Source organism: Sapajus apella, unplaced genomic scaffold, assembly GCF_009761245.1.
Source record: "Sapajus apella isolate SASKATOON/1434 unplaced genomic scaffold, GSC_monkey_1.0 scaffold10, whole genome shotgun sequence".
In the NCBI taxonomy this organism is placed as follows: domain Eukaryota; kingdom Metazoa; phylum Chordata; class Mammalia; order Primates; family Cebidae; genus Sapajus; species Sapajus apella.
The window spans coordinates 8,821,810-8,848,795 of NW_022436950.1; the positions used below are offsets into that span (position 1 = coordinate 8,821,810).

General features: G+C 42.5%; 1 protein-coding gene across 3 annotated transcripts in view; it reads right to left on the minus strand.

Moving 5' to 3' along the window:
• The window catches only part of ARMC9 (armadillo repeat containing 9), a 179,129-nt gene that overhangs the window by 138,882 nt on the left and 13,261 nt on the right, over positions 1–26,986 (minus strand). For all 3 annotated transcript variants that reach the window (XM_032277939.1, XM_032277937.1, XM_032277938.1), the window contains 4 exons: positions 23,140–23,310; positions 21,114–21,269; positions 14,115–14,207; positions 7,929–7,953 (listed from right to left, as the gene is read on the minus strand). In XM_032277939.1, coding sequence (XP_032133830.1) covers positions 7,929–7,953; positions 14,115–14,207; positions 21,114–21,269; positions 23,140–23,310 — 445 coding nt within the window. The remainder of the gene's footprint in view (positions 1–7,928; positions 7,954–14,114; positions 14,208–21,113; positions 21,270–23,139; positions 23,311–26,986) is intronic.

Consider the following 26,986-nt stretch of genomic DNA (forward strand, 5'->3'; position numbering starts at 1 on the left):
AAAAAAAAAAAAAAAAAAAAAATACATTCAAAGTGTCTACCACAATGGCTGGCCCAGAGAAGGTGATCAATAGTGGTAGCTATTACTACTATTTTATTTCATGGAGAGGGGTGAAAGGCTTTGTAAATACATTTCTATACAAGTAGGTAACTTTTGAAAGAGGTAGGAAAGTTCCATCCTAAAGCAGAGTGGCATGCAAGCTCAGAAATATATCAGAATCATCCACAAATATTCAACAAACTCCCCAATGGCTCTGATGCACACCACAGGTTTGAGAAAACCTGTTATCCATTCTTCCTAATTTTTGTCCTAAAAACCTACATTCAAATTGTATTTTAAACTTTCATGTTTCATTATTGTTTATGTACAGAACTAAAATATTTTTACTATTAAAACTCAAAATATCAATGATACTGAACTATTTATTATTATTCAACATCCACAAATCTCAGTATTGAAAGATAACTTTAAAAAGTCACCTGGCATTTGCCGGGAGCAGTGGCTCATACCTGTAATCCCGGCACTTTGGGAGGCCAAGGTGGATGGATCACCTGAGATCAGGAGTTTGACTCCACCTGGCCAACATGGTGAAACCCCATCTCTACCAAAAATACAAAATTAGTAGGATGTGATGGTGCATGCTTGTAATCCCAGCTACTTGGGAAGCTGAGGCAGGAGAATCTCTTGAACCTGGGAGGCAGAGGTTGTAGTGAGCCGAGATCGCACCATTGCACTCCAGCCTGGGCAATGAGTGTAAATCTCTGTCTCGAAAAAGAAAAAAAAAAATCACCTGACATGAATTTACATCCAGTACTTGAATACCCTGAGAATGTCACTGAAAATCATTTATCAAGACTCTCCTTAAACATTATTAGGGAAAAGGGGTCACTACCTTCTGACTCTTAGGATGTGTTAAATTTGTACTAGTATTAAAGTTTCTCAGCTGAGCATGGTGGCTCACACCTGTAATCCCAACACTTGGGGAGGCTGAGGCAGGCAGATCACCTGAGGTCAGGAGTTTGACACCAGCCTGGCCAACATGGGGAAACTCCATCTCTATTAAACAGACAAAAATTAGCAGTGCATGGTGGTACACTTCTGTAATCCCAGCTACTTGGGAGGCTGAGGTAGGGGAATTGGTTTAACCGAGGAGGAGGAGGTTGCAGTGAGCCAAAATCACGCCACTGCACTCCAGGCTGGGCAACAAAGCCAGACTTCATCTCAAAACAAACAAAAAAATTTTTTAGGAGGGGTGTGGTGGCTCACACCTATAATCCCAGCACTTCGGGAGGCCAATGTAGGTGAATCGCTTGAAGCCAGGAGTTCAAGACCAGCTTGGCCAACATGGTGAAACCCCATCTCATACAAAATTAGCTGGACATAGTGGCATGCACCTGTAATCCCAGCTACTCGGGTGGCTGAGGCACTAGAATCGCTTGAACCCAGGAGCCAGAGGTTGCACTGAGCCAAAATCACACCTCTGTTCTCCAGCCTGAGCAATAGAGCTGTCTGAAAAAAGTAAATAAATACAAATAAAGTTTTTCATATATATATATATAGTTCAAAATTAGATAAGCTAAAACTTTCAATGTTGAAAATTCCATAGAATACTATTCATAATCCCATGTTGTGGTTAAGTATTGAAGAATATCTATGCAAGCTTTCTCAACACAGACCAAGTGATACACGATGAATCAAGTACCAAGACCCATTAGCTAGGCCCAATGACCTCCCAAATCACCAATGTGAATGTCCCCAAAGAAGTCCCTCTGTAAAGGAGACTGCACAAAGGAACCCATCCCCCAAAAAGCTCATTCTGCAATTAACTAAACATAAGATTATCTGTGGAATTTTTGCCTTGGGAACCCAGAATCAGAATTTATGACAATTTCAAAGTGTGGTACATCTCAGGGATAAAAGGCTGCTACAGCCTATTGGAATGAGAGAAGGAGGCAATAGGACTGAAATGTTTGTAACCATTTTCAAATACAGTCAGGACACCACATCCATGGGTACTGCATCTACGGATTCAACAACCTCAAATTGAAAACATTTGAGGAGAAAAGCACCTGAGCTGAACAGATACAGACTTTTTTTCATGTCATTTTCACATCATAAACAAAACAGTATGACAACAATATACCCAGCGTTTATACTGCATTAGGTATATGTACTACAGAGATGATTTTAATGTATATGGGAGGATGTGTGTAGGTTATATGCAAATAGTGGCTGGGCGCGGTGGCTCACACCTGTAATCCCAACACTTTGGGAGGCCGAGGCGGGTGGATCTCTTGAGGTCAGGAGTTCGAAGCCAGCCTGGCCAACATGGTGAAACCCCAACTCTACTAAAAATACAAAAATTAGCCGGGTGTGGTGCTGGATGCCTGTAATGCCAGCTACTCAGGAGGCTGAGGCAGGAGAATTGCATGTACCCAGGAGGTGGAGGTTGCGGTGAGCTGAGATTGTGCCATTGCACTCCAGCCTGGGCAACACGGTGAGAATCCGTCTCAAAAAAAAATAAATGGCCGGGCATGGTGGCTCACGCCTGTAACCCCAGCACTTTGGGAGGCTGAGGCGGGTGGATCACGAGGTCAAGGGATCGAGACCATCCTGGTCAACATGGTGAAACCTCGTCTCTACTAAAAATACAAAAAATTAGCTGGGCATGGTGGCGCGTGCCTATAGTCCCGGCTACTCAGGAGGCTGAGGCAGGAGAATTGCCTGAACCCAGGAGGCGGAGGTTGCAGTGAGCCAAGATCGCGCCATTGCACTCCAGCCTGGGTAACAAGAGCAAAACTCCGTCTCAAAAATAAATAAATAAATAAATAAATAAAAATGGTTATATGCAAACAGCATGCCATTTTATATAAAGGACTTAAGCATCTGTGGATTTTGATTATCTGTGGGGGTCCTGGAAGCAATCCCTGTAGATACTGAGGGACGATTGTACGCTCTTTAGGAGAATAGCCTGCTACCCGGAGATATCACCTTGCAGATATCTTAACTAGCTACAAACAAGAACTGTCCATGACTAGAAGCTATTTGGGTGACAGCTCAAACACATCAACTTTATTTCAGATTATTAAACAGTACTTTCTATTTTCCCTGTCAAAAGTTTTATGAGACAAGAACAACTAAGCCAAGATGCCTTGCTATGCAAGACCTCAACTTCTTTTTTTTTTTTTTGAGATGGAGTCTGGCTTTGTCACCCAAACTAGTGCAGTGGTGTGATCACAGCTCACTGCAACTCCTGGGCTCAAAGAAACCTTCCCTCTCAGCCTCCTGAATAGCTGAGAGTAGTTCAGGGCTGCATCACCACACTCGGTTATTTTATTTTATTTTATTTTTAGTTTTTGTAGCAATAGGGTCTCACATTGTTGGCCAGGCTGGTCGCAAACTCCTGGCCTCAAGCTGTTCTCCCACCTCAGCCTCCCACAGTGCCGGGATTATAGGCATGAACCACCATGCCTAGTGGCAAGACCTCAACATTTTTTTTTTTTTTTGAGATGGAGTTTCACTCGTTACCCAGGCTGGAGTGCAATGGCGCGATCTCGGCTCACCGCAACCTCCGCCCCCTGGGTTCAGGCAATTCTCCTGCCTCAACCTCCTGAGTAGCTGGGACTACAAGCACGTGCCACCATGCCCAGCTAATGTTTTGTATTTTCAGTAGAGACGGGGTTTCACCATGTTGACCAAGATGGTCTCGATCTCTTGACCTCGTGATCCACCTGCCTCGGCCTCCCAAAGTGCTGGGATTACAGGCTTGAGCCACTGTGCCCGGCAAGACCTCAAATTTTAATGGAGATGTCTTATTAGAACCTTCATATTTCTTGAATAAACCGTCTTAGTCACGCCAGCGAAATTTATTGAGACTCTTCATATCCAAAACTACTGACATAAGAGTGATATAACTCTCTCCCCTGCCACTCAAGCTTTCTTTTTTAACCTTTCTGCTTCACTTAGGGTGCCGCATTTTTTTTAAAGGGTAAATGGGACTTTAATTGGCTGCCTCAAGACAAAATGATCAACTTTTAAATATAGAATTGTTTTCCTCACCCACTATAAAAACCTAAAATTAACCACTCTATCTTTATAATGATATACTCTTTCCTCTTTGTATTCAGATAAAAATTGCCTCTTTGCTATTTCACTAATCAACAGATATTGGATGAAGAAAGTTAAAACATAACTTATGAATATGACATTATTTTTTTAAATGCTGTTTAGGGCTCTAAACTCCAGAAAAATGATCAATTGCTCATTTTCTAAAAGGGTTGAATCAATTCACACTAGAGGCTGGGCACAGTGGCTCACTCCTATAATCCCAGCACTTTGGGAGCCCAAGGCAGTCAGGTCACGAGGTCAAGAGATCGAGACCATCCTGGCCAACACGGTGAAGCCCTGTCTCTACTAAAAATACAAAAATTAGCTGGGTGTGGTGGTGCACGCCTGTAGTCACAGCTACTCGGGAGGCTGAGGCAGAAGAATAGCTTGAACCCAGGAGGCAGAGGTTACAGTGAGCAGAATCGTGCCACTACACTCCAGCCTGGACAACAAGAGCGAGGCTCTATCTCAAAAAAAAAAAGAAAAAAAAAATTCATGCTAGAAAAGCCAAAGATACTATTTCTATATCCTTTTTAAGTAACTAGGTGAAAACAATAATCCGATGTTACTATATTGTCAGTCTAACTTTTTATTCTACGCAATATTTCAAATGTAATTCCTTTTGAGGGAAGTTTCTGCTGCAAGCACCTTTCTTGCCTTCTTTAAAAGCTTATGGCAATTTCCCTTTATCTATGAAAAATTCCTATCAAGACACATAGAACAACATCACTCAGCCGCTTCATTTAAAACAACGCGTGAGTCTAGAATTAAATTAAACTGGGGCATGTCTGTGCCTTTGGTTAATGCAGCCTTAGCTGCAGGATGAGGGGACAAGGGGACCAGGGGGTGACAAATGACTGTCATGCCTAGGCCCAAAATGCTAATCTCCAGTCTCCATAGCAACACCGCATTATAGCATTCACTCCACCACAGATGCACTTTACTTCTCAGACTCAAATCCACAGCCATTCTGCTTGGCTTTCAGAAAACTCATTAAAATCGATCCTAAAGAAGCCTTGAAAACTGGTCTCCTTACTGAAATTCCAACATTAAAAACCTGTAGAGAAACACAGCTCTTCTATTTGCATTTCCCTTCCCATGTTTATTTGACCTGCAAAACTGAGCCACTTATCAGATTGACAATAATGTTCTCAGAAGAAAGCTATGCTAAAAAATGCAGTTTACGCTAGCGGGACATTAACTGCAGAAACTCAGGAACCAGAGAGAAGTTTCTCACTACTTCCCCCCACCACTGCCTGGGAGTCCAAAGGCCAGTTCAGAACAGGGACTTTGCCGATTCAACTAACAACTAAGGCAGTTCTCTGGGGCCCAGAGGTGCAGGTGTGATGGTGGTTTTAAAATGCCTGCAGTCTTTGACACACCCTCCTTCCCATCAAGAAGAGAAATGTAGGCCAGGTGGGGTGGCTCACACCTATAATCCCAGCACTTTGAGATCGAGGGGGGCAGATCGTCTGAGGTCGGGAGATGAAGACCAGACTGACCAACATGGAGAAACCCCATCTCTACTAAAAATACAAAATTAGCCACGCCTGGTGGCACATGCCTGTAATCCCAGCTACTCGGGACGCTAAGGCCAGGACAATCGCTTGAACCCAGGAGGCAGAGGTTGCAGTGAGCCGAGATTGTGCCACTGCACTCCAGCCTGGGAAATGAGCGAAACTTCGTCTCAAAAAAAAAAAAAAAAAGAAGAGAAATGTTATTTCCTTTCTCTGAAGGTGACATGACCTTAGGAATTCACTTGCAAGAAACAGAATGCAGCAGAAATGACTGACTTCAGAAGCTGGGTTAGAAAAAGTGACACAGCTTCCCACCTGGCTCTCTCTGGGGACATTCACCCTGGGAACCCAGTCAACATGCCTGGAGGAAGCCCAGACCACGAGGAAAGGCCACACAAGTGTTCTCGTCAAGGGCCTCTGCTGAGATCCCAGGTGACAGCCAGCACCCACCACCACTCTACATGTTGAGTGCCTTGGAGCTGGCCCCACCCCACTTCACCTGACTGCACCGTGAGACCTGCTGTGGGGGAACAGCTTAACTGAACCCACAGCTCTCAGACCATGTAGGGTCATCGTCACCACGTTAAGTGAATGTCATTGTTCTGCGCCACCAAGTCAGGATGGTCTATCAGGCAGCAATGGAACAGTGGACTGAGGCGCATTTCCAGGCGCTGCAGGGCAAGATCCAAAGGCCCCGCTGAAGATGCTGGCTGTGCTAAGGTGAGCAAACTGGCTTAGGACACATCCTGGCCAAGGCCCGGGCCTAGATGAACACAGAGAGCAGGCCTGCAGAGCTGACGACGTGACCTGGGACTCTTCTTCCACAAACTGTGCTGGGGGCAGGGCAACCTTGGGGAGCTCCAAGACTCAGGGCATTCCTGCAACCCTTGGAACAGTCTAGGTTGATCCTGTGGGGCCACATCTGTAGCCCTGCTCCTCCATGAAGGGTCAGCAGGGCCTGTCCCCTCTGAGTGACAGAAGGGTCAGCATGGCTGGCAGAACCAGTCGCACTCTTAGAACGGCGGAGATGGGGATACTCGAGGCTACCAAGAGGAAAAACAAGCCACCAAAGACTCCTCAAAGGCTGATGCTACCAAAGCCATCTGGAGTGACAAAACCAAACCCAAGCTCTCCCTGAGGTTGACAAACCCCACTGTTCATTTGCCAATTCCCTGGTGAGCAAAGAGCTAAATAATTTACCGATTAATGCTTCCTTTTTTAAAAAGGGTTTCACTCCCCTCCGTCCCCAAAAAAACCACATAGGAAAAAGCAAGGGCAGGAAGTTCTGAAATCCTCTGACATGACTCTGCTTTGAAGGGGCATGGAACAAGATCTCCTGTAGTCACACTCCACCTGCTGGGAACTGAGGGTTATGCTAGCAATACTCACCAAAGGGAAGCAGCTTTCAAAATATAGTATCAAAAGCAAACTTGAGGCACAGTTCTCCAGCTGTGGCCACCAACTTCATATTAATTATAGTTTTCTCACCTTACTCAAAAGTGAATAGTTCTGGTAAAAATTATTGACCATGGAAAAATAACAGTTTATGCTACAAACTTAAGACTAGAATTCAGCCGGGCGCGGTGGTTCACGTCTACAATCCCAGCACTTTGGGAGGCCAAGGCGGGCGGGAGCTCGAGACCAGCCTGACCAACATAGTAAAACCCTGTCTCTACTAAAAATACAAAAACTAGCCGGGTGTGATGGTGTGCACCTGTAGTCGCAGCTACTCGGAAGGCTGAGGCAAGAGAATTGCCCGAACCTGGGAGGCAGAAGTTGCAGTGAGCCGAGATCGCGCCACTGCACTCTGGCCTGAGTGTTAGAGCAAGACTCCATCACAAAAATGAAACAAACAAACAAACAAACAAACTAGAATTCCTACTTTGGAATGGAAAATGCTTGATAAGAATGGGTACACCATATTTCTTTGAAGACCCCAGTTGACTAGTTCAAGGTAAAAGTTAAATATATTAAAACAATTAAAATGATTCTTTCCTCACCCATGCCGCCCTGTGTCTTCCAGGGTTCGTGTGCTGCTGCAGTTCTTTCCCTTTGGGATATTACTTGGATTCTCTTCATTTCTCTGAGGCTTAGCTATCTGATATACAAGGCGAAACTAACAATGCTAGCCCTCCTGAAAAGGGCCTCAAGAACTGCAGATCGATATGACTGCAAAGCCCTTCAGAAATATTTGGACACTTAAAGCCAAAATCATGAATTCTCTCCATCTTTGCACCTATCTTACTACTTAAAACTTGTATTAGCAAAGTTGTTCTTAGACAAATTTAAATCTAGATGATTTACCTTTGTTACTTTGTCCACTCTCCTTCTGTGATGACAAAGAAGTTCAGGAAAACAGGCATTCCGGGAACGGGACTCGGGGTTATCAGACACCCTGCAGCTAATGTGAGAAAGCACCTCAGCATGGTGAAACAGAGGGTTCTCGGAACCGCGAAGGCCAGCTCCAGCTGTTGCTATAAATAGCTAAGCAACTTCTCCATATTCGCCTCACTCCCAAGTAAGTCCTGTTCTCCCCATCTCAATTAGCACTGTCTGAATTCAAGTCTTGCACTATTTCAACAGCCTCCTAACTGGCCCTTCCAAAGGCCTTCCCAAGACATTCTACTAAAAATGCAAATCTGGTTTTATACATACTTCAACTCTAACTTCAATTCAAAGCTTTATCCTAAGGAAATTGATATTGCAATGAAAGCCTATCACAGCACAGTGGCTAAGACCACGAACTCTGGCGCCAGACTGCCTGGGTTCAAATCTCAGTTCCCACATGTCTGGCTGCATGACTGAAGGCAGTTACTTAACATGTTTCTTTTCCCTTGTCTTAAACTTTTCCTTAATTTTTTTGTAATAAGTTTTTTTTTTTATTTTTAGAGGAAGAAAGAGAGAAAGAAAGAAAAAGAATTTAAAAAAAAGAATAAAGGAAAGGAAGAAACAGGAAGAGGAAGAGGGAGAGAGAACAGGGGTGTTGCTTTATTGCCCGGGCTAGAATGCAGTCTAAAAATGGGTATGCCTGTAATTGTGTTTAATAATAGAGACATTAAAAAAAAAATGAGGGAAGAAAATAATTAACAAGCAGCCAACCAATATTTCATTTAAACCTGTAAATACGTGTGATGTAGTACTGATAACAGTGTATATTTTGTGTATTTAAAGTGGAGAGTTCTATGAATGTTAATTAAATCTACTTGTTCCGGATCTGAGTTCAAGTCCCGAATATCGATGTTAACTTTCTGTCTCATTGATCTGTAAGTCTCCCACTGTTATTGTGTGAGAGTCCAAGTCTCTTTATAAGTCTTATATATCTGGGTATTTCTGTATTGGGTGCATATATATTCAGGATCTTTAGCTCTTCTTGTTACATTGATCCTTTTATCTTTATGTAATATCCTTCTTTGCTTCTTTTGGTCTTTGTTGCTTTGAAGTCTATTTTATCCGCAAAAATTGCAACTCCTGCTTTCTATTTATTTATTTTTGCTCTCCATTTGGTCGGTAAATTTTTCTCCATCCTTTTGTTTTGAGTCTTTGTGTATCCTTGCATGTAAGATGGATCTGGATGTAGCATACCAATGGGTCTTGGCATTTTTTGCCTGTCTGAGTCTTTGGATTGGGGGATTTAGTCGATTTAAATTTAGAATTAATAACAATATATATGAGTTTGATGCTGTCATTTAATGTTGGCTGGCTGTTTTGCCCATTAATTGATGTGATTTCTTAATTATGTTGATGTTCTTTATTTTTTGGCATTTTTTAGAAAGGCTGATACTGGTTGTTCCTTTCTATTTGTAGCGGTTCTTTCAGAAGCTCTTGTAAAGCAGGCCTGGTGGTGATGAAATCTCTGAGTGCTTGCTTGTTCACAAAAGATTTGATTTTTCCTTCGCTTATGAAGCTTAGTTTGGCTGGATGTAAAATTCTGGGTTGAAAGTTCTTTTCTTTAAGGATGTTGAATATTGGCCCCCACTCTCTTCTAGCTTGTAGGGTTTCTGCTGAGAGATCTGCTGTGAGTCTGATGGGCTTCCCTTTATGGGTAACCTGACCTTTCTCTCTGGCTGCCCTCAGTATTTTCTCTTTCATTTCAACCCTGGTGAATCTGACGATTATGTGCCTTGAGGTTGGTCTTCTTGAGGAATATCTTTGTGGTGGTCTCTGTATTACCTGGAGTTGACTATTGTCCTGCCTTGCTAGGTTGGGAAAGTTTTCCTGAATAATATCCTGAAGCGTATTTTCCAGCTTGGATTGATTCTCTTCGTCACATTCAGGTACACCTATCAATCGTAGATTAGGTCTTTTCACATAGTCCCATATTTCTCGGAGACTTTGCTCGTTCTTTTTTATCCTTTTTTCCCTAATCTTGTCTTTTTGTTTTATTTCATAAAGTTGGTCTTTGACCTCTAATATCTTTTCTTCTGCTTGATCAATTCGGCTGTTAAAACTTGTGCATAGTTTGCGAAGTTCTCGTGTTATATTTTTCAGCTCCATTAATTCACTTATATTCCTCTCTAAATTGTGTGTTATTTTTAACATTTCGTCAAACCTTTTTTCAAAGTTCTTAGTTTCATTGCATTGGGTTAGAACAAGTTCTTTTAATTGCCAGAAGTTTCTTACTATCCACTTTTTAAAGTCCGCTTCTGCTAATGGAACACAGTCTTTCTCCATCAGGCCTTGTTCTGTTGCTGATGAGGAACTGTGATCCCCTGTAGAGGGAGAGGCGTTCTGAGTTTGGGTATTCTCAGCCTTTTTAGGCTGTTTTCTTCCCTTCTTTATAGATTTATCCATCTGTGGTCTTTATAATCACCGTCTCTATAGCTGGGTTTCTGAATGGATGTCCAACTTGTTGATTCCCGGCGCTAGAATCTGAGCAACCCACTGTGCCGGCCAAAACAGCGGCTTTAAGATTGATGGTGCCTTTCTGACTCTGCACCAAGAACCGTCGCTCCAAGGCAGCAGCAAAACCGCCTCACCGACCTCAAGAGTCGCGCTGGCGACACGTGGGGCTCCTCCGCTGGGAATCTCCTGGTGCATGGGCAACAAAAATTGATCTGAAAGTGTGGCGTCCTCTCGTTCTCTGCTCTTTCAGTGGGAGCTACAATCCCGAGCTGCTAGTGATCAGCCGTCTTGGATCTCTCTCCTTGTAATAGGTTTATTCACATACTGTATAATTCACCTATTTAAAGTGTGCCTTTCAGGCTGGGCATGGTGGTTCACACCTATAATCCCTGCACTTCGGGAGGCTGAGGCAGTTGGATCACCTGAGGTCAGGAGTTTGGGACCAGCCTGGCCAACATGGCAAAACTCTGTCTCTGCTAAAAATGCAAAAAAATTAGCTAGGTGAGGTAGCAGGTGCCTATAATCTCATTTACTCAAGAGGCTGAGACAGGAGAATCACTTGAACCTGGGAGGTGGAGGTTGCAGTGAGCCGAGGTGATACCATTGCACTCCAGCCTGGGTGACAACAGCAAAACTCCATCGAGAGAGAGAGAGAGAGAGAGAGAGAGAGAGAGGGAGAGGGAGAACATTTCAATGGTTTTCGGTATTTTCAGAGGTGTGAGACCATCACTACAATCAATTTTAGAACATTTTCATCATCATCCTCCAAAAGAAACCCTGTACTCAGTGGCAGTGAGTACATTTTCCCTGCTCTCCCCAGCCTCTGGCAGCCACTAATCTACTTTTCTATCTCTCCAGATTTGCCTTTTGGACATTTTATGAATAGAGTCATATAATACCTGGTCCCAGTCACTGGCTTCTTTCATTTAGCATAATGCTTTCAAGGATCATCCATGTTACAGCATGAATCAGTGCTTCATTCCTTTTTATGGCTGGATGATATTCCATCATTTGGACAATTCCACAGTTTGTTTATCCATTCAAAAGATGATAGACATTTCGGCTGTTTGCCTTTTTTTGGCTATTATGGATAATGTTACTATGAACATTTGTGTACAGGTTGTTGTGTGGACATATGTGTGTTTTCATTTCTCTTGGGTATACAGCAAGGACTACAATTCCTGGGTCACGTGGTCGCTCTATGTTTAAGCCTCTGAGGGAACTTCACCTGCTTTTGAAGACTATTTAATGACATGCGAAGATGGTCTCTTCCTTTGATAAAAAGAAATATACATACACATATATGTACCTATGTATATTACAAATATTATATACTTTTGGGTGTATGTCTGTATACAAATACATTTCTGTACTTCCCAAATTTTCTATAAGAAACACAGTTGATTTTATAATCAGGAAGCAAAAAGTGATTTTTTTTGCAAATACAACTGTTATTCTCCTGCTTAAAATGCTTCAAAGGCTCCTCATTCCTTATAGGACTTGGCATGAACCTTTATGACCTAGGCCCTTCCTCGTCTCTGCCTTTGTCTATGTCAATAACCTGCTCCAGCAGTATTAAATTATTTAGCTTCCCAGGTACTGTCTCAGAGCCTTTGCACAGGATGTCTCCTCTACCTGTAATTCCCACCCCTCCTCCGTTTGCCTCACAGACTCCCATTTTATTGTTCAAAGCTTCAATTTAGCTAACAGAATTATCTCTTGGCCTTTTCTTTATATCCCTAAAGCCTAGAACAATATTTGGCTCATAGTAGAAGCTTAATGTATTAAAATAAACTGCAAATATTTTCATGTAACAAGGAAAATATTAGAATGTTATTTACAGTTATCTGCTGTATTTTAGCATATGCGTCAAAGCATGTTGAACAGGATGAAAGGTGACGGTACTTAAAAACTCTAATGCCAGTAGCCAATTGTTATCAAGCACTTACTATATACTGGACTGTTATATGTATTAACTCGATCTTCATACTCTTCCTATGAAATAGGTACTATTATTATTCATTTTTTTATTCTTATTTTTTTGAGAGAGGGTCTCACTATATTGCCCAGGCTGGTGTTCAACGGCACCATCACAGCTCACTGCAGCCTCAACTTCCCGGGATTAGGTGATTTGCCCACCTCAGTCTCTCCCAAATAGCTGGGAATACAGTCACATGGATGCTACCATGCTCGGCTAACTTTCTGTACTTTTTGCAGAGATAGGGTTTCACCATGTTGCCCACGCTGGGCTCAAATTGCTGGACTCAAGCAATCCTCCTGCCTAAGCCTCCCAAAGTGCTGAGATTACAGGCGTGAGCCAAGGGGCCCAGTCAGGTACTGTTTTGAACATACTATTATTAATGTAACTAATATAATTTACCATGTAAATCATTTTGTTTAGATTCTTAACATATTGGCACCCATAACTTTTAAGCTGAGCTACTCTGGGCACACCATGGCGTAGCCCTATTCCACAAGGAGCAGTATTAAAAAAAAATTAAGCTGAGAAATACTTTTTTAAATCATGTTCAAATAATTACAAGCCAAGCTAGGAAAGTTCTAATTTCATTGAAAATCACTGCATATGGAACCCTAGGAAGAAAAAGGACTGGATATGCAAACATTGTGGTATGTAGGTAAAGAGAAGAATTTAAACAAAAGCCTTAAGGATATAAAAGCAGAGAGGAGAGCTGTAGATCAGTCTGTCTGGCTGAGGCCAACTGAGGAATCTGAATCCAGGCAACAGGGAAAGCTTAGGAAGCTCAAGTAGAAACATGGCATGGAATCCTAGCGACAGAAAACTTCAGTCAGGCCAAGAAAGTCAAATGCTTTGGAGTTAGAAAGGAAGCAGAAGGTATTATGTGGCAAAGTAGCCTAAATTTTTCATGAAATTAAACAAAACAATCACCAATTTTATAATTCAAAACATTATGTTCTTGTTATGAAATAACTTTGGATACATTTTTATTCCAAATAAAAGGAGATATGTGTCTTTAAAGACTAATAACCTTTGGGAAATTAGTCTCCCATGGGTTGGGTGACCTAATATTCTGCTCTTCCTGAAACAGGCTCTATTTACACCTGTCACCCTGGAACTCTGACCAGTTAGTGCCCCTTTTTACTCTCAAAAGTGTCCCAGTTTGAACTGGACTGTGGTGATGCTGTACAAATCTGTACATTTGCCAAAAAGCATTAAATTGTACACTTACCATGGGTAGATTTTACAGTATGTAAATTACACCTCAATAAAGTTATTTAAAAAGAAGTCCCAATTTGAATGACAAGTTAGTTGGTCACCCAATCCATATGCCATGGCCTGAAGGCCTTGAAAGTGGTTAAGTGACCTTCTAGAAATGGACAATTATCCCAAGGAGTTCTTTTATAAGAAGACAAACTTTCTCTTCTACCAAGACAGCTTCTTGCCACATGATATCAAAATAAGACCTAACAGGAAAGACAATCTCAGAGATCCAATGACATAGAAGTTGATCTCTACATGACCTGCCTCTAATGATTCATTCACCTTGTAAATATGAAAGTCACACTATTAATTAACCCTATTTCATGAGGCTACCTAAGCCAGTGTGCTACTCTAAATAAAATCTGCTCTAAAACCATAGGGGGTCTCTATTTGCTCCAAAAGGATACATATATTGTTAAGAGCTTTGGCGTGTTGCTGGCTTTAAATATTAAAGCTAGAAACTTCTCCAACTTCACCTTTAACTCTGGAGTCCAGGAATCCTAAAGAAAAAAGCAAAGGAACAAAAATGCAAACATTAGATTACTAAGTACCAATGGTGTCATCAAGTTGAAGTCATTAGGCTACAAAACCCTGCACAGTGATTGAAACCAAAAGCAAAGTGTCTTGTCAGTGATGTGAGGCTGTGAAAAACAGGGTTTAGGACATCTGACCATTCATTTACAGAAGATTCAAGTGCTCACAGCAGGAAGAAAAAATAGAGTTCTTTCATAAACAGAGAATAAATAACCCTGAACATGATTTGAATATTTCATGTGATTTAAACACAATTGTGACAAGGAACATTATTAGGTTGAATCCAAAAATAGTTCAGCACAGTCTAGGTATGCACAGCACTGGGAGGCCTAACATAAACAATTCTCACCAAGTTACTGAGAGTTTCCCCAAGAAAGGGACTCATTTCTACAAACCTCATCTAGATAAGAAGAAAGGACAGAAGCTATTTTTTTGCCACAAATACCCCATCATGTGAAGAATTATGATATATTCTTACCTTGATTTGTCCTTTAAAAATAAATTCTTTATCTCAAATAATGCTCATTAAGAAGAAAAAATTAACGACTTAAACAAAATAAGAAAAAATACAAGTAACAATCTTTGTCTCAGGACAATTTTCCTTGTAGTCTTTATACAGAAATATCTTCTATCCAAACCAAGAAGTTTCACAAAAAAGTAACTAAACCACTAAAAATTCATATCCACTGTCCTCTCGGCTGCTGCCCCGTGGCCCACAGACCTTTCCATCCTTCCCCACGGTCTCTGCCTCTCCAGCTCTGTGTCCTCCCCCACATCTCCCACCCCACCCAATCATTCTAGCCAGTATGTCATCTGACTTCTGGAAAAAATGCTGCCAGTTGAGCAGAAAGTTCTTTTTTTTTTTTTTTTTTGAGACGGAGTCTTGCCTTGTCACCCAGGCTGGAGTGCAGTGGCGCAATCTTGCCTCACTGCAACCTCTGCCTCCCAGGTTGAAGTAATTCTCCTGCCTCAGCCTCTTGAGTAGCTGGGATTACAGGTGAGTGCCACCACGCCGGGCTAGTTTTTACATTTTCTGGTAGAGATGGGGTTTCACCATGTTGGCGAGGCTGGTCAAGAACTCCTGATCTCAAGTGATCCACCTGCCTTGGCCTTCCAAAGTGCTGGGATTACAGGCATGAGCCACTGTGCCCAACCAGAGAGTTCTTACATTTAAAAAAAAATTTGTAATTCCCTGATACTACAGATACCTTTATTTATAAGGTGTGTGTTGTTAGGGATTGAACTGTGTTTTCCTCAAAATAAATGCTGAAATCCTAACTCCTGGTACCTGAGAACATGAGGTCATTGGGAATGGGGTCATTGCAGATGTAATTAAAGATAAGGTCATACTGGAGTAGGGTGGGTCCCTAATCCAATATGACCGGTGTCCTTACAAGAAGAAGTAACTTTAGACACAGACACAGAAGGAAGATGGCCATGTGAAGATGGAGACAGAGACTGGAATGATGCTGCCACAGCCATAGAACACCTGGGCTACCAGAAACCAGGGGAGGAAAGGAAGGACCCTCCCCTAGGATTCAGGGACAGCATGGCCCTACCAACACCTTGCTTTCAGATTTGTAGCCCCCAGAACAGTAAGACAATGAATGTCTGCTGTCTTAAGGCATCCGGCCTGTGGTACTTTGCTAGGGCACCCCTAGGGAAATCACTCTGGTGCTACAACTCCAGGTTGTCTATGCTTGACCACACAGCGGAGGCTCTCGGGACACGCAGACTTCCAGTTAGATTGCTCTGTTGTTGATTACTATTTTGTATAACCAACAAATATGTGCTTTCAATATAATTACTTTATGATGCTCTGCTAATGAAGGGATAAGACTGGAATAAAGCCTCTATGGACACGAGTCACCTATTTTTTTTATTGACCATTCTTATTTTTTTCTGTGCTTTCAACTCAGAATAAGAACATTTCCACGTCTGCTGGGCACCTGACTACCCAGCTTCCAAAAAGAAGCGTAAGGAGCCAGGAGAAGCACAGTGCTGGCTCTGCTGAATTGTCTGGGAAAAGCCCCTCAACCTGTTTATAGCACAGTGTCTTCCCGTGCAGAAGGGAGACTTTAAAGTAGATTAGTGATTGTCTGACAACAGCAATACCCTTTTTATCATTCACAAATCTTCCTTAGAACCCTAATACATGAAATGCATCAAAGCAGGATTATCCTTGTGGAATAGGGGGCAGGGCCCAGAGCTCAACTCCCTTTGTTTACCTGTTGACTCTTCTTTCTTGCAGAGCCAGCAAGAGTCTCTTCCATTTCTTTAAATATTCACTAATTAAGCTTAACTTATGTCCTTGGAACATAATAGGTGCTCAGAAGTTTGTCCTAAAGCAATCAATTATAGGAATACCTATATTTCTGTAAGAAGATGCTCACTGACAAAAACTGAGTTTGCAGAAAAGAGCTCATTACAATCTCTACAAAGGAATTTCCTTTTCTGTCAACACTGTAGAAGAGACAGACTGAAAAGCAATGAGGCCGGGTACAATGGCTCACGTCTGGAATCCCAGCACTTTGGGAGGCTGAGGTGGGCAGATTACCCGACGTCAGGAGTTTGAGACCAGTCTAGTCCACATGGTGAGATCCCGTCTCTACCAAAAATTTAAAAAGCCAGGCATGGTGACACATGGCTGTGGTCCCAGCTACCTGGGAGGCTGAGGAAGGAGAATCACTTGAACCCAGGAGATGGAGGTTGCAGTGAGCCAAGATCATGCCACTGTACTCCAGCCTGGGTGATGGAGTGAAACACTGTCTCAAAAAAAAAATACAATGAAAACAACTGAGTGGCAAAAAGAAACCACAGTGGCTAAAGTGAAGTCAAAGCAGGAACCCACCAGAGTTAAGACAGCAAAGGCAGTTTTTGCCCTAAGGATAACTGCAGATTCCTGAAGACCCCAAACTTCAGTTCTAAGAATACAGAGGATGGAAGACAAAAAGATCTGCTCACGGTAGGTAATCTAACAGGGGATTCGACACAAAGTTCCAAAGGGCTTTCCAACAGGAAAAGGTTAAGGATAAATAAGCCCACCATATAGAAGTGGACAGCAAGAAAACATATCTACCTTGACCATGACAATAGGTGGAAGGAGGAAAAAACCTCGTTTGAGACTTCATAATTACCCTTAGTCCCATAAAAGATTGCAGCTGAAATTGACTCTATCTGTATGGTCCCCAAAACCTCCAGCAAATAATTTAATTTAAAATCGTCAAAGAGGCCGGGCGCCGTGGCTCACGCCTGTAATCCCAGCACTTTGGGAGGCCGAGGCGGGTGGATCACGAGGTCAAGAGATCGAGACCATCCTGGTCAACATGGTGAAACCTCGTCTCTACTAAAAATACAAAAAATTAGCTGGGCATGGTGGCACGTGCCTGTAATCCCAGCTACTCAGGAGGCTGAGGCAGGAGAATTGCCTGAACCCAGGAGGCGGAGGTTGCGGTGAGCCGAGATCGCGCCATTGCACTCCAGCCTGGGTAACAAGAGCAAAACTCCGTCTCAAAAAAATAAAAATAAAAAATAAAATAAATAAAATCGTCAAAGAAAAACAAAAATAGTCCTAGGTTGGTAATGCCCCAGGTGACTGAAGACACAAATGCAAATTTTTTCTAGAGGTATCCAACTACTCCTAGGCCTCAAAAAAATTCCCTCAGCCCCAAGTAAAATGAACTCACCGTTAAAATGTGAAAGGGGAAGCATAAGGGGAAAAGAGGGGAAGGGGAAAGGGAAATACCGGATCAAATCTACAGACTTCTGTTTTTCAAATTAACAGAGAACATGAATTTTTTAATGCATTAAAGAAATAAAAGAGAGGAAGGAATGAGAGGCTATAAAAATGTCCCAGCAAATCTGAATAAACAACAAAAAAAGACTTCTATAAAAAAGAGTTGCTGGGCATGGTGGCTCATGCCTGTAATCCCAGCACTTTGGGAGGCTGAGGAGGGAGGATCACCTGAGGTCAGGAGCTCAAGACCAGCCTGGCCAATGTGGTGAAACCCTGTCTCTACTAAAAATACCAAAAAATTAGCTGGGTGTGGTGGCATGCACCTGTAGTCCCAGCTACTCAGGAGGCTGAGGCACAAGAATCACCTGAACCCAGCTGGCAGAGGTTTTGGTGAGCCAAGATCAGGCCACTGCACTCCAGCCTAGGCAACAGAGCGAGACTCCATCTCAATTTAAAAAAAAAAAAAAAAAAAAGTTAATTGAAGTTACAAATTCAATGAAAAAGTTAAAGAACAAACTAAATAGCTGGAGGGTGAGTTTGTGAACTGGAAGACAGATGTGAAGAAATCACCCAGAACACAGCCAGAGAGATTAAGAGAGGGAAAACATAAGATGTTAAAAGGTATGGCGAGCACAATGACGTGCATTACTCAGCCAAACCCTCAGAAACGGTCAAAATGGTGGCAGTGCATGCCTATAGTCTAGCTACTTGGGAGGCTGAAGTGGGAGGATCACTTGAGCCCAGGAGGTTGAGGCTGCAGTGAGCAATAATCACGTACTCCAGCCTGGGGGACAGAGTGAGATCCCGTCTCTTTAACAACAACAACAACAAAAAAAGTAAAAATGGTAAATTGTATGTTATGTGTATTTTACAACAATTTTTTTAATGAAAAAAATGTGGAGGATATCATTAGTCAAATATACATTTAATCAGATATTTAGGAGATAATAAAGAGAATGGTAATATATGAAGAGATACAAATTGAGAATTTTCCAGAGTAGTTGAAAGACACAAAACTTCACATCCAGGAAACTCAACAAATCCCAAGTAAAAATAGAAATCTATCCCTAGAAACACTGTAGGGAAATGATACAATCCCAAAGGCCAGAGAAAAGAGATAGATCACCTACAAAGAAACAGCAATTAGACTGACAGCCAACTTCAAAACAGCAGCAATGCAAGCTAGGAGACGACGCAAGCTAACTAAGCTTTGTATCTTGAATGTACTGAGAGAAAATAACTGTAAACCTAGTATTCTAAATCCTATCTGAGAAAGCAACAGACACTGCAATCAAGCAAGAACTGAAAGAACAGATCTTCAAGGAAAGGGGATTTTAAAGAAATGTACTTAAATAAGAGGAGACGACTATCCCAGATGGAAGGTCCTTAACACATGATGGAATGATGAACAAAAATACTGGTAGCTATAAGGGAAATCTACACACACTGACTCCATAAAATAGTAAAACTTCCTATCTGTACATTTAAAATATATAACTAAGATACTTGGCAAAAAAAAAAGCATATAAATTGGGAAGGAGATAAATGAAGGTAATGCATTCTAAGTTCCTTGAATGTTCTGGAAGAAAACAGATTAAATTTCGACTTTATGGCTGGGCACAGTGGCTCACACATGTAATCCTAGCACTTTGGGAGGACAAGGCAGGCAGATCACCTAAGGTCAGGAGTTTGAGACCAGCCTCACTAACAAAGTGAAACACCATCTCTACTAAAAATACAAAAATTAGCCAGGTGTGGTGGCAGGTGCCTGTAGTCCCAGCTACTCGGGAGCCTGAGACAGGAGAATTGCTTGAACCCGGGATGCAGAGGTTGCAGTGAGCTGAGAATGCGCCACTGCACTCCAGCCTCGACGATGGAGCAAGATTCTGTCTCAAACAAACAAACAAACAAAACACATGTGTGTTAAAACTCATAGAACTATGCATGCTGAAAAGTCAATTCAATGTGTGATAATGTAAAATGTTTAAAGTTGCCATTCGAACAGGTAAGAATCCTTGCTTTCTGTAACTTTATTTTTTTATTTTTATTTTTTTTTGAGACGGAGTTTCACTCGTTACCCAGGCTGGAGTGCAATGGCGCCATCTCGGCTCACCGCAACCTCCGCGTCCTGGGTTCAGGCAATTCTCCTGCCTCAGCCTCCTGAGTAGCTGGGATTACAGGCACATGCCACCATGCCCAGCTGATTTTTTGTATTTTTAGTAGAGACGGGGTTTCACCATGTTGACCAGGATGGTCTCGATCTCTTGACCTCGTGATCCACCCGCCTCGGCCTCCCAAAGTACTGGGATTACAGGTGTGAGCCACCGCGCCCGGCCTCTGTAACTTTTTTTTTTCCTGTTTTGAGATAAGGTCTCACTGTCGCCCAGGCTGGAGTCCAGTGGTGATCTTGGTTCACTGCAACCTTCACCTCCTGGGTTTGAGCAACTCTTCTACCTCAGCCTCCTAAGTAGCTTAAATTACAGGTGTGTGCCACCATGCCTAGCTAATTTTTGTACTTTTAGTAGAGATGGGGGGGGGTCTCGTCATGTTGACTAGGCTGGTCTCGAACTCCTGACCTCAAGTGATCAACCCACCCTGGCCTCCCAGGCATAAGCCACCATGACCAGCCAATTTTCTGTAACATTTAACACTGGTACACATATATGCCTAAAAACTACTTTTGTTTGCTCTGATGTATACATAAAGGGAATCACATAGCATGTCCTCTCTTATATGTGGCTTAAGATTACATCAATGTGTGATTTAGTTCATTCATTCTCATTGATGTATAATATTCCATTGTGTGAATATAACACAATGTAGTTATGCATGCTCCTGTTGGTACACAATTAGATTGTACTTAGTTTTTGCTATTACAAAGTGTTAATTACTATAACTCTTCCAAATTTAATGTATGTACAAGTTAACCACTCCTAATATAGGATGGCAAAAATCAAACCTAACTAACTACCCAATGGGAGGATGACTAAACAAATTATGGCTATAATTAAAAATAGTAATAATAACATAAATCAAATTTTAGTTTTTCAAAGCATCATTCACAAACCCCCAGCATACAGAAGGTGAAACCAGTGTCGCCCAGGATCAGACACAAGAGTTAAAAGCTGACACTCACCTGGAAGAGTTCTTTAAATGAGGGGTGTACCATAGGGTTGGGAACAAAAGGAAGAGCATAGAAAGGAAGAAACTCCGTGGTCTGGCTCAAGGCTGCCCCTTTGGTCTCCAGGTAGGTTTTGAAATAAGAAATCTTTTCATCCAGCTCCTCTTTGTCCTGGAAGAAGGAAAACACTGATTTGAGGTCTCCAGATCAATGCCTAGTCCACCTGCCCACCCCATCCTCTCTCCAAGGCTCCTTCTGTCCCAGTCGTGTCGCTGGTGTCCAGTGCCTGCTGGAGTCATGGGAATGCAAACAGATACTTATTTATATCTGAAATAAATATCTGTCTGGCAGGTGCACAGTGTAGTATTCTACCATCCACCCTAAATTTCCCCCTTAATGAAACTTTGTCAGGAAGATCAGAGAACTATATATACAGTTCAATATGCTTCTATTTAACTTTATTACTGCCATTTTCTCACATCCTTAAAATTCTTCATAAACATTTTTATTGGCAGGATAAAACCTCACCTTCTCTGTCATATTTATTTAACTAATTTCCCCATTATTAGATATACACATTGCTTCCATTTTTCAGATATAAGCAAGTATCTGTCTGCATTCCCATGACTCCAGCAGGCACGGTTTCTAAAGGTTAACAGCATTTCTTTATGGTGTTTTGAAACAGAAGCTTCTGCATCATTCCTTTCCTTTCTTGTGCTAAGGGCTGGGCTTGCTCTCCATCACGATTCCATGTATATCCCAGGCAAGTCCATTCCCCTTTCGGGGTTTCTGTCTCCTCTTGGCCCTCAATGAGAAAACCGAGGTGAATTTGGGGCTCTGCTTCCCTGCCCCCCGCTGGCTCTACCAATCACGGCCTTCACAGTCTCCTCCACAGGCTAAGCCTGTTCTTACAATCATGTCTGATGGTGTACCATGAGACCCCTAGACTCTAAAAACAGATAACATTTGGACCCCTACACTCTAAAAACAGATAATGTTTTTGGACCTCTAGACTCTAAAAACAGATAACATTTGGACCCCTAGACTCTAAAAACAGATAACGTTTATTGATTTATATCTTATATCAAAACTGAACATTTTCAAAATAGAAATAAACATTTTAAAAAAGAAAAATCAAGAACCAAGAAGAAACACAAATACAAACAGAAAATGAAAATCTCCTGTGATCTTCCCTGCAAGAGTAATAACCTGAGGAACGCCTTCCAAGAACAGCTACTACAATGTATGGTCTGCCGCTCCCTCCACCACTGTCCTCGCCTTTGGTGTTCTGACATCCTCATGCGTCACATTGGTCCGCGGGGAAGGAGTTAACGTGCAGCGTCAAATGCCAGCTCGCCTCTGCTGCCCTTCTGTCATTTCCTCTGCACTCAAAGCTCAGCCACCGAAGCAGCTTGACATTCTAGCCCTCTCCATTCTTCCCATCTCCTGCCCCATTTGGGAAAAGACTGCAGACCCTAAATTCAACCTATAACCCAAAGGGACTTTCCACAAACAGACACTTTTCCACCACTTGAGTTTAAATGTATGTTCTGGCCAGGGACAGTGGCTCATGCCTGTAATCCCAGCACTTTGGGAGGCCCAGGTGGGAGGACTGCTTGAACCCAGGAGTTCAAGACCAGCCTGGGCAACATAGCAAGACCTTGTCTCAAATAAATAAGCAAATAAATCTATGTTCTAATATAGGGTCTAATATGCAGCTGAAATATGTATTCTCTTAGACATACATGTCTACATATTAAGTTGCCAACTAAACTTTATTTTAATGAGTTTTCAAAAACTTGAGGTATTTAAAAAAACAATGTAGCTCTGATTACAGAAATTATTAAATCTCCATAGAAATTAGAAGATCAGCTGCTTGGAATAAGGTAGAAAATCACTCACCAGGACAGAAGATACCTGTACCTTGTAAGCAATATGACAACATAGCCACATATGAAATCCACATTCACGTGGAAAATGACAGCAAATGCTGCTCCTTAACACACCACTCAGACCCACCCGCATCACCAGGTGAACCCACCGGTCTCCCCACAGAGTGCTTCAGAAGATAGATGGCAAAATGGATGTGGAGATAGAATTCCAGCTTCTGGGCAAAGGAGTCCCCATCGCGGATGAAACTGGGAATGTGCTCCTCCCACAGATCGAAGAATACCTTCTGGTCTCCGTTTTCAAATGCAGTGACAAGGTCCCTCTGTGGAAAAGACATCAGACCACACCTAGTTGTCAGTTTCAACACCCAAAATTCTCACAACCCACTCAGCACCACGGATCTCCCATATCCTCCTTTGCAGAGGTAAAAAATAGAAAAATAGAGATCCCACAGTATTTAAGTTCTGGAGACTGCAATTCCTGCAGATCAACCCTGGTTTCCCACCCCTTTGCAGTAATATCTAATCTGAGCACTATAAAGAACACACAAAACATTTAAGGTCTTTGCAATAGAAAGAATCAAGCATAGAACAAAGACTTGGGGCCAGAGAACTCATAGACACGTGGATATACTGAAGTCACCCTTTGGACCTGCTGACCCACCGCGTGCAACTGACAAAAGCTGGCCAGACCAAGAGTCTAGCCGGGCCTCCCAGGAACAAACCTCACACACACAAAAGGTTGCTGACAGCACAGTTCCACATCCTGGAGTGGCCAGGAGCCCAAACACACTAACCCAGTCAATACTGGGCCCGGGAGGTAGTGCTGACACTTGCCCCGTTGCTAGAAGCACGCCAGGCAGAGACGGAGCTGAAGAAAGCCACCATAGACCCCAATATACCATAAGGTGACTGTCCATGCCTGCCAGCTGCAATTGCAGGGACGGAGAAGGCTGGAGATGGAGGAAGGAGCACTGGCTCAGTGCCGTTTGGCCACAGAGTTGTGTGAGTCTACCTGAGATAGTGGCAGTGTCCTGATTTACCAACCCGTGCACTACTTGAGAGAATTCTGGAGAAAGGAGGTGGCAATTATCAAGCCACCTGTCTCACAAGGAAGATAACTCACCTGTCACAAATAACTGTCGCATAATTTTGTGGATTTAAGTACAAGGCAGAAGTGAAGGACTTCCTAGCAGTCCAAAACAATGCAGCTGCTACTGTTCTTTTTATATCGAATGCCCAAGATGACTGAACTTACATTTTATGATCAACTGCAAAAGTGTTTCTGCGATTGGATTTTCTATAGAATCCCCAATTCCCCACCCAATACCATTGTTATTTACCACCATTATTTGGCCATTGTTCTTTTATGCTTTTAAAAATGAGTTTACATGGCCCAGTGTGGTAGCTCACACCTATAATCCTAGCACTTTGGAAGGTCTAGCTAAGCAGATCATCTGAGCCCAGGAGTTCAAGACAAGCCTGGACAATATGGTAAAACCCTGTCTCTACAAAAAGAATACAAAAATTAGCTGGGCATGGTGACACGTGCTTGTAGTCCCAGCTACCTGGGAGGCTGAGATGGGAGGACCATCTGAGCCCCGGGGGAACAGGTTGCAGTGAGCTGAGACTGCACTACTGCATTCCAGCCTAAGCAATAGAATGGGACCCTTAGAGAGAGAGAAAAAAAGTATTTACAAATAATTTTCCTGCATAATTGTCATTTTTTAAAATCACTTGTTTTATTTGTTTATAAGCAATTTTTCTATTTTCTAGCATATAAAATGGAAACGTATAGAGAACAAACAATGTAACAGTGTTTGGTTACACTGTCAAAGATGTTGATTAGTAAGAAATCCTCAAATGTGAATATTACAAAAGTGTTCACTGTCATGTGATCAAGAACTGTGTCTGAATACTGCCTATGCCAGATGGTGCTCGTTACACTGGAAGTAAACTCAGAATTTTTCAAATAAGCCCTACAATGAGCATCTACCTCCTCCAGGCTGGCTCTTCTCTTCCTCCAGGACACAAGCAAGGAACAGTCTGTTAGCATCTGTGGGTGGGGTTTGCCAAAACAAAGCGCAAGCCGATGAATACAGTCACCTCTGGGAAGAATTTGGGGAAGCTGGCCAGAGACCAGCATGCTCGTTAATGACTGCCACAATGGTGAAGGGATCCTCCCAGGAGCAATGCTGTGGGGCCAGGCTCAGCCCCACGCTCGCCTCTGCCAAGGTCCCAGGCAAGTCCTGTGACCACTCCTCAGGAGGCCTTGCCACGAGAAGTGGGGTGACCAACAGCCCTCTGTGTGGATGAGGCAATTGCAGACTCTTGAGATATGTTATGGCTTAGAGAAAAGGTATTTTCTTAACGTGGCCTGGCAGAGTCCACAAGTCAAACGGCCCATCTACAGTTTGTTCTAAAGTCTGTATTTGTAGATGTGAAACCACAAACCTTTGCTATGTCATTATAATCACATCTATCATCTACCCTAACTCATGACTCATATTCTGTGCCTGGAAATGGTCCCTGAGCTTAAAATAATACCCACACATAAAAGGATCCACTATTACAACTTATAGTCACAAAATATTAGTGATGTTCTATAAACCATGATCAAACTAGAATCAACAAGATGAGAAAATGTGTACACTATCGATAGTAACTCGTAAACACACACACGCTTCTCACCTTTCACAACAATGTAGACATACTTAACACTACTGAACTACACACATAAAACTGCTTGGGGAAACTCACTATGTTTTGGGTTCCACTAACAATTGGCATATTTTGTTGAACCTCAGTTCTAGGCATTTTTTTTCTTTTTCTATTTTTTTCCCCAAACTCTTCTTCACTCAAACCAGGTATTTTTCATTTGAGAAATCTACCATAGTGGGGGACACAGCTGTTGATTGGATGAGCAGAAAAGACACGCTTGTGACAATCAGAAAGTTTGTCCTGAAGACATCAGAGAAATACAAATCAAAACAATGACAAGATATCACTTCAAACCCATCAAAATGGCTAAATTTTTAAAAACACACACAGAAAAACTAACAGGTGTTGACAAGGATACAGAGAAATTGGAACATTTGTGTACTGCTGGTGGGAAAGGAAAATGGTACAACCACTTTGTAAAACGGCTTGGCAATTCCTCAAAACATTAAAAATAGAACTAGGCCGGGCTTGGTGGCTCACGCCCGGAATCCTAGCACTTTGGGAGGCTGAGGTAGGCAGATCATGAGGTCAGGAGATCGAAACCATCCTGGCCAACTTGGTGAAATCCTGTCTCTACTAAAATACAAAAAATTTGCCAGGCATAGTGGCTAAAATTACCCAAAATTACCCACGCCTGTAATCCCAGCTACTCAGGAGGCTAAGGCAGGGAACTTGCCTGAACCTGGGAGATGGAGGCTGCAGTGAGCTGAGATCACACCACTGCACTCCAGCCTGGGTGACAGTGCGAGACTCCATCTCAAAAAAATAAAATAAAATAAAATAGCCGGGCGTGGTGGCTCAAGCCTGTAATCCCAGCACTGTGGGAGGCCGAGGCGGGTGGATCACGAGGTCAAGAGATCGAGACCATCCTGGTCAACATGGTGAAACCCCGTCTCTACTAAAAATACAAAAAATTAGCTGGGCATGGTGGCGCGTGCCTGTAATCCCAGCGACTCAGGAGGCTGGGGCAGGAGAATTGCCTGAACCCGGGAGGCGGAGGTTGCGGTGAGCCGAGATCGCGCCATTGCACTCCAGCCTGGGTAACAAGAGGAAAACTCCGTCTCAAAAAAAAAAAATAAAATAAAATAAAATAGAACTACCATTTGATCCAGCAATACTTCTGGGTATACATACAAAAGAACAGAAAGCAAGGCCTTAAAGAGACACTTGCACACCCAGGTTTACTACAGCACTATTCTTAATAGCAAAGAGGTGGAAGCGACCCAAGTGTCCATCAACAGAAGAACAGATAAACAAGCTGTGTGTGTGTGTGTGTGT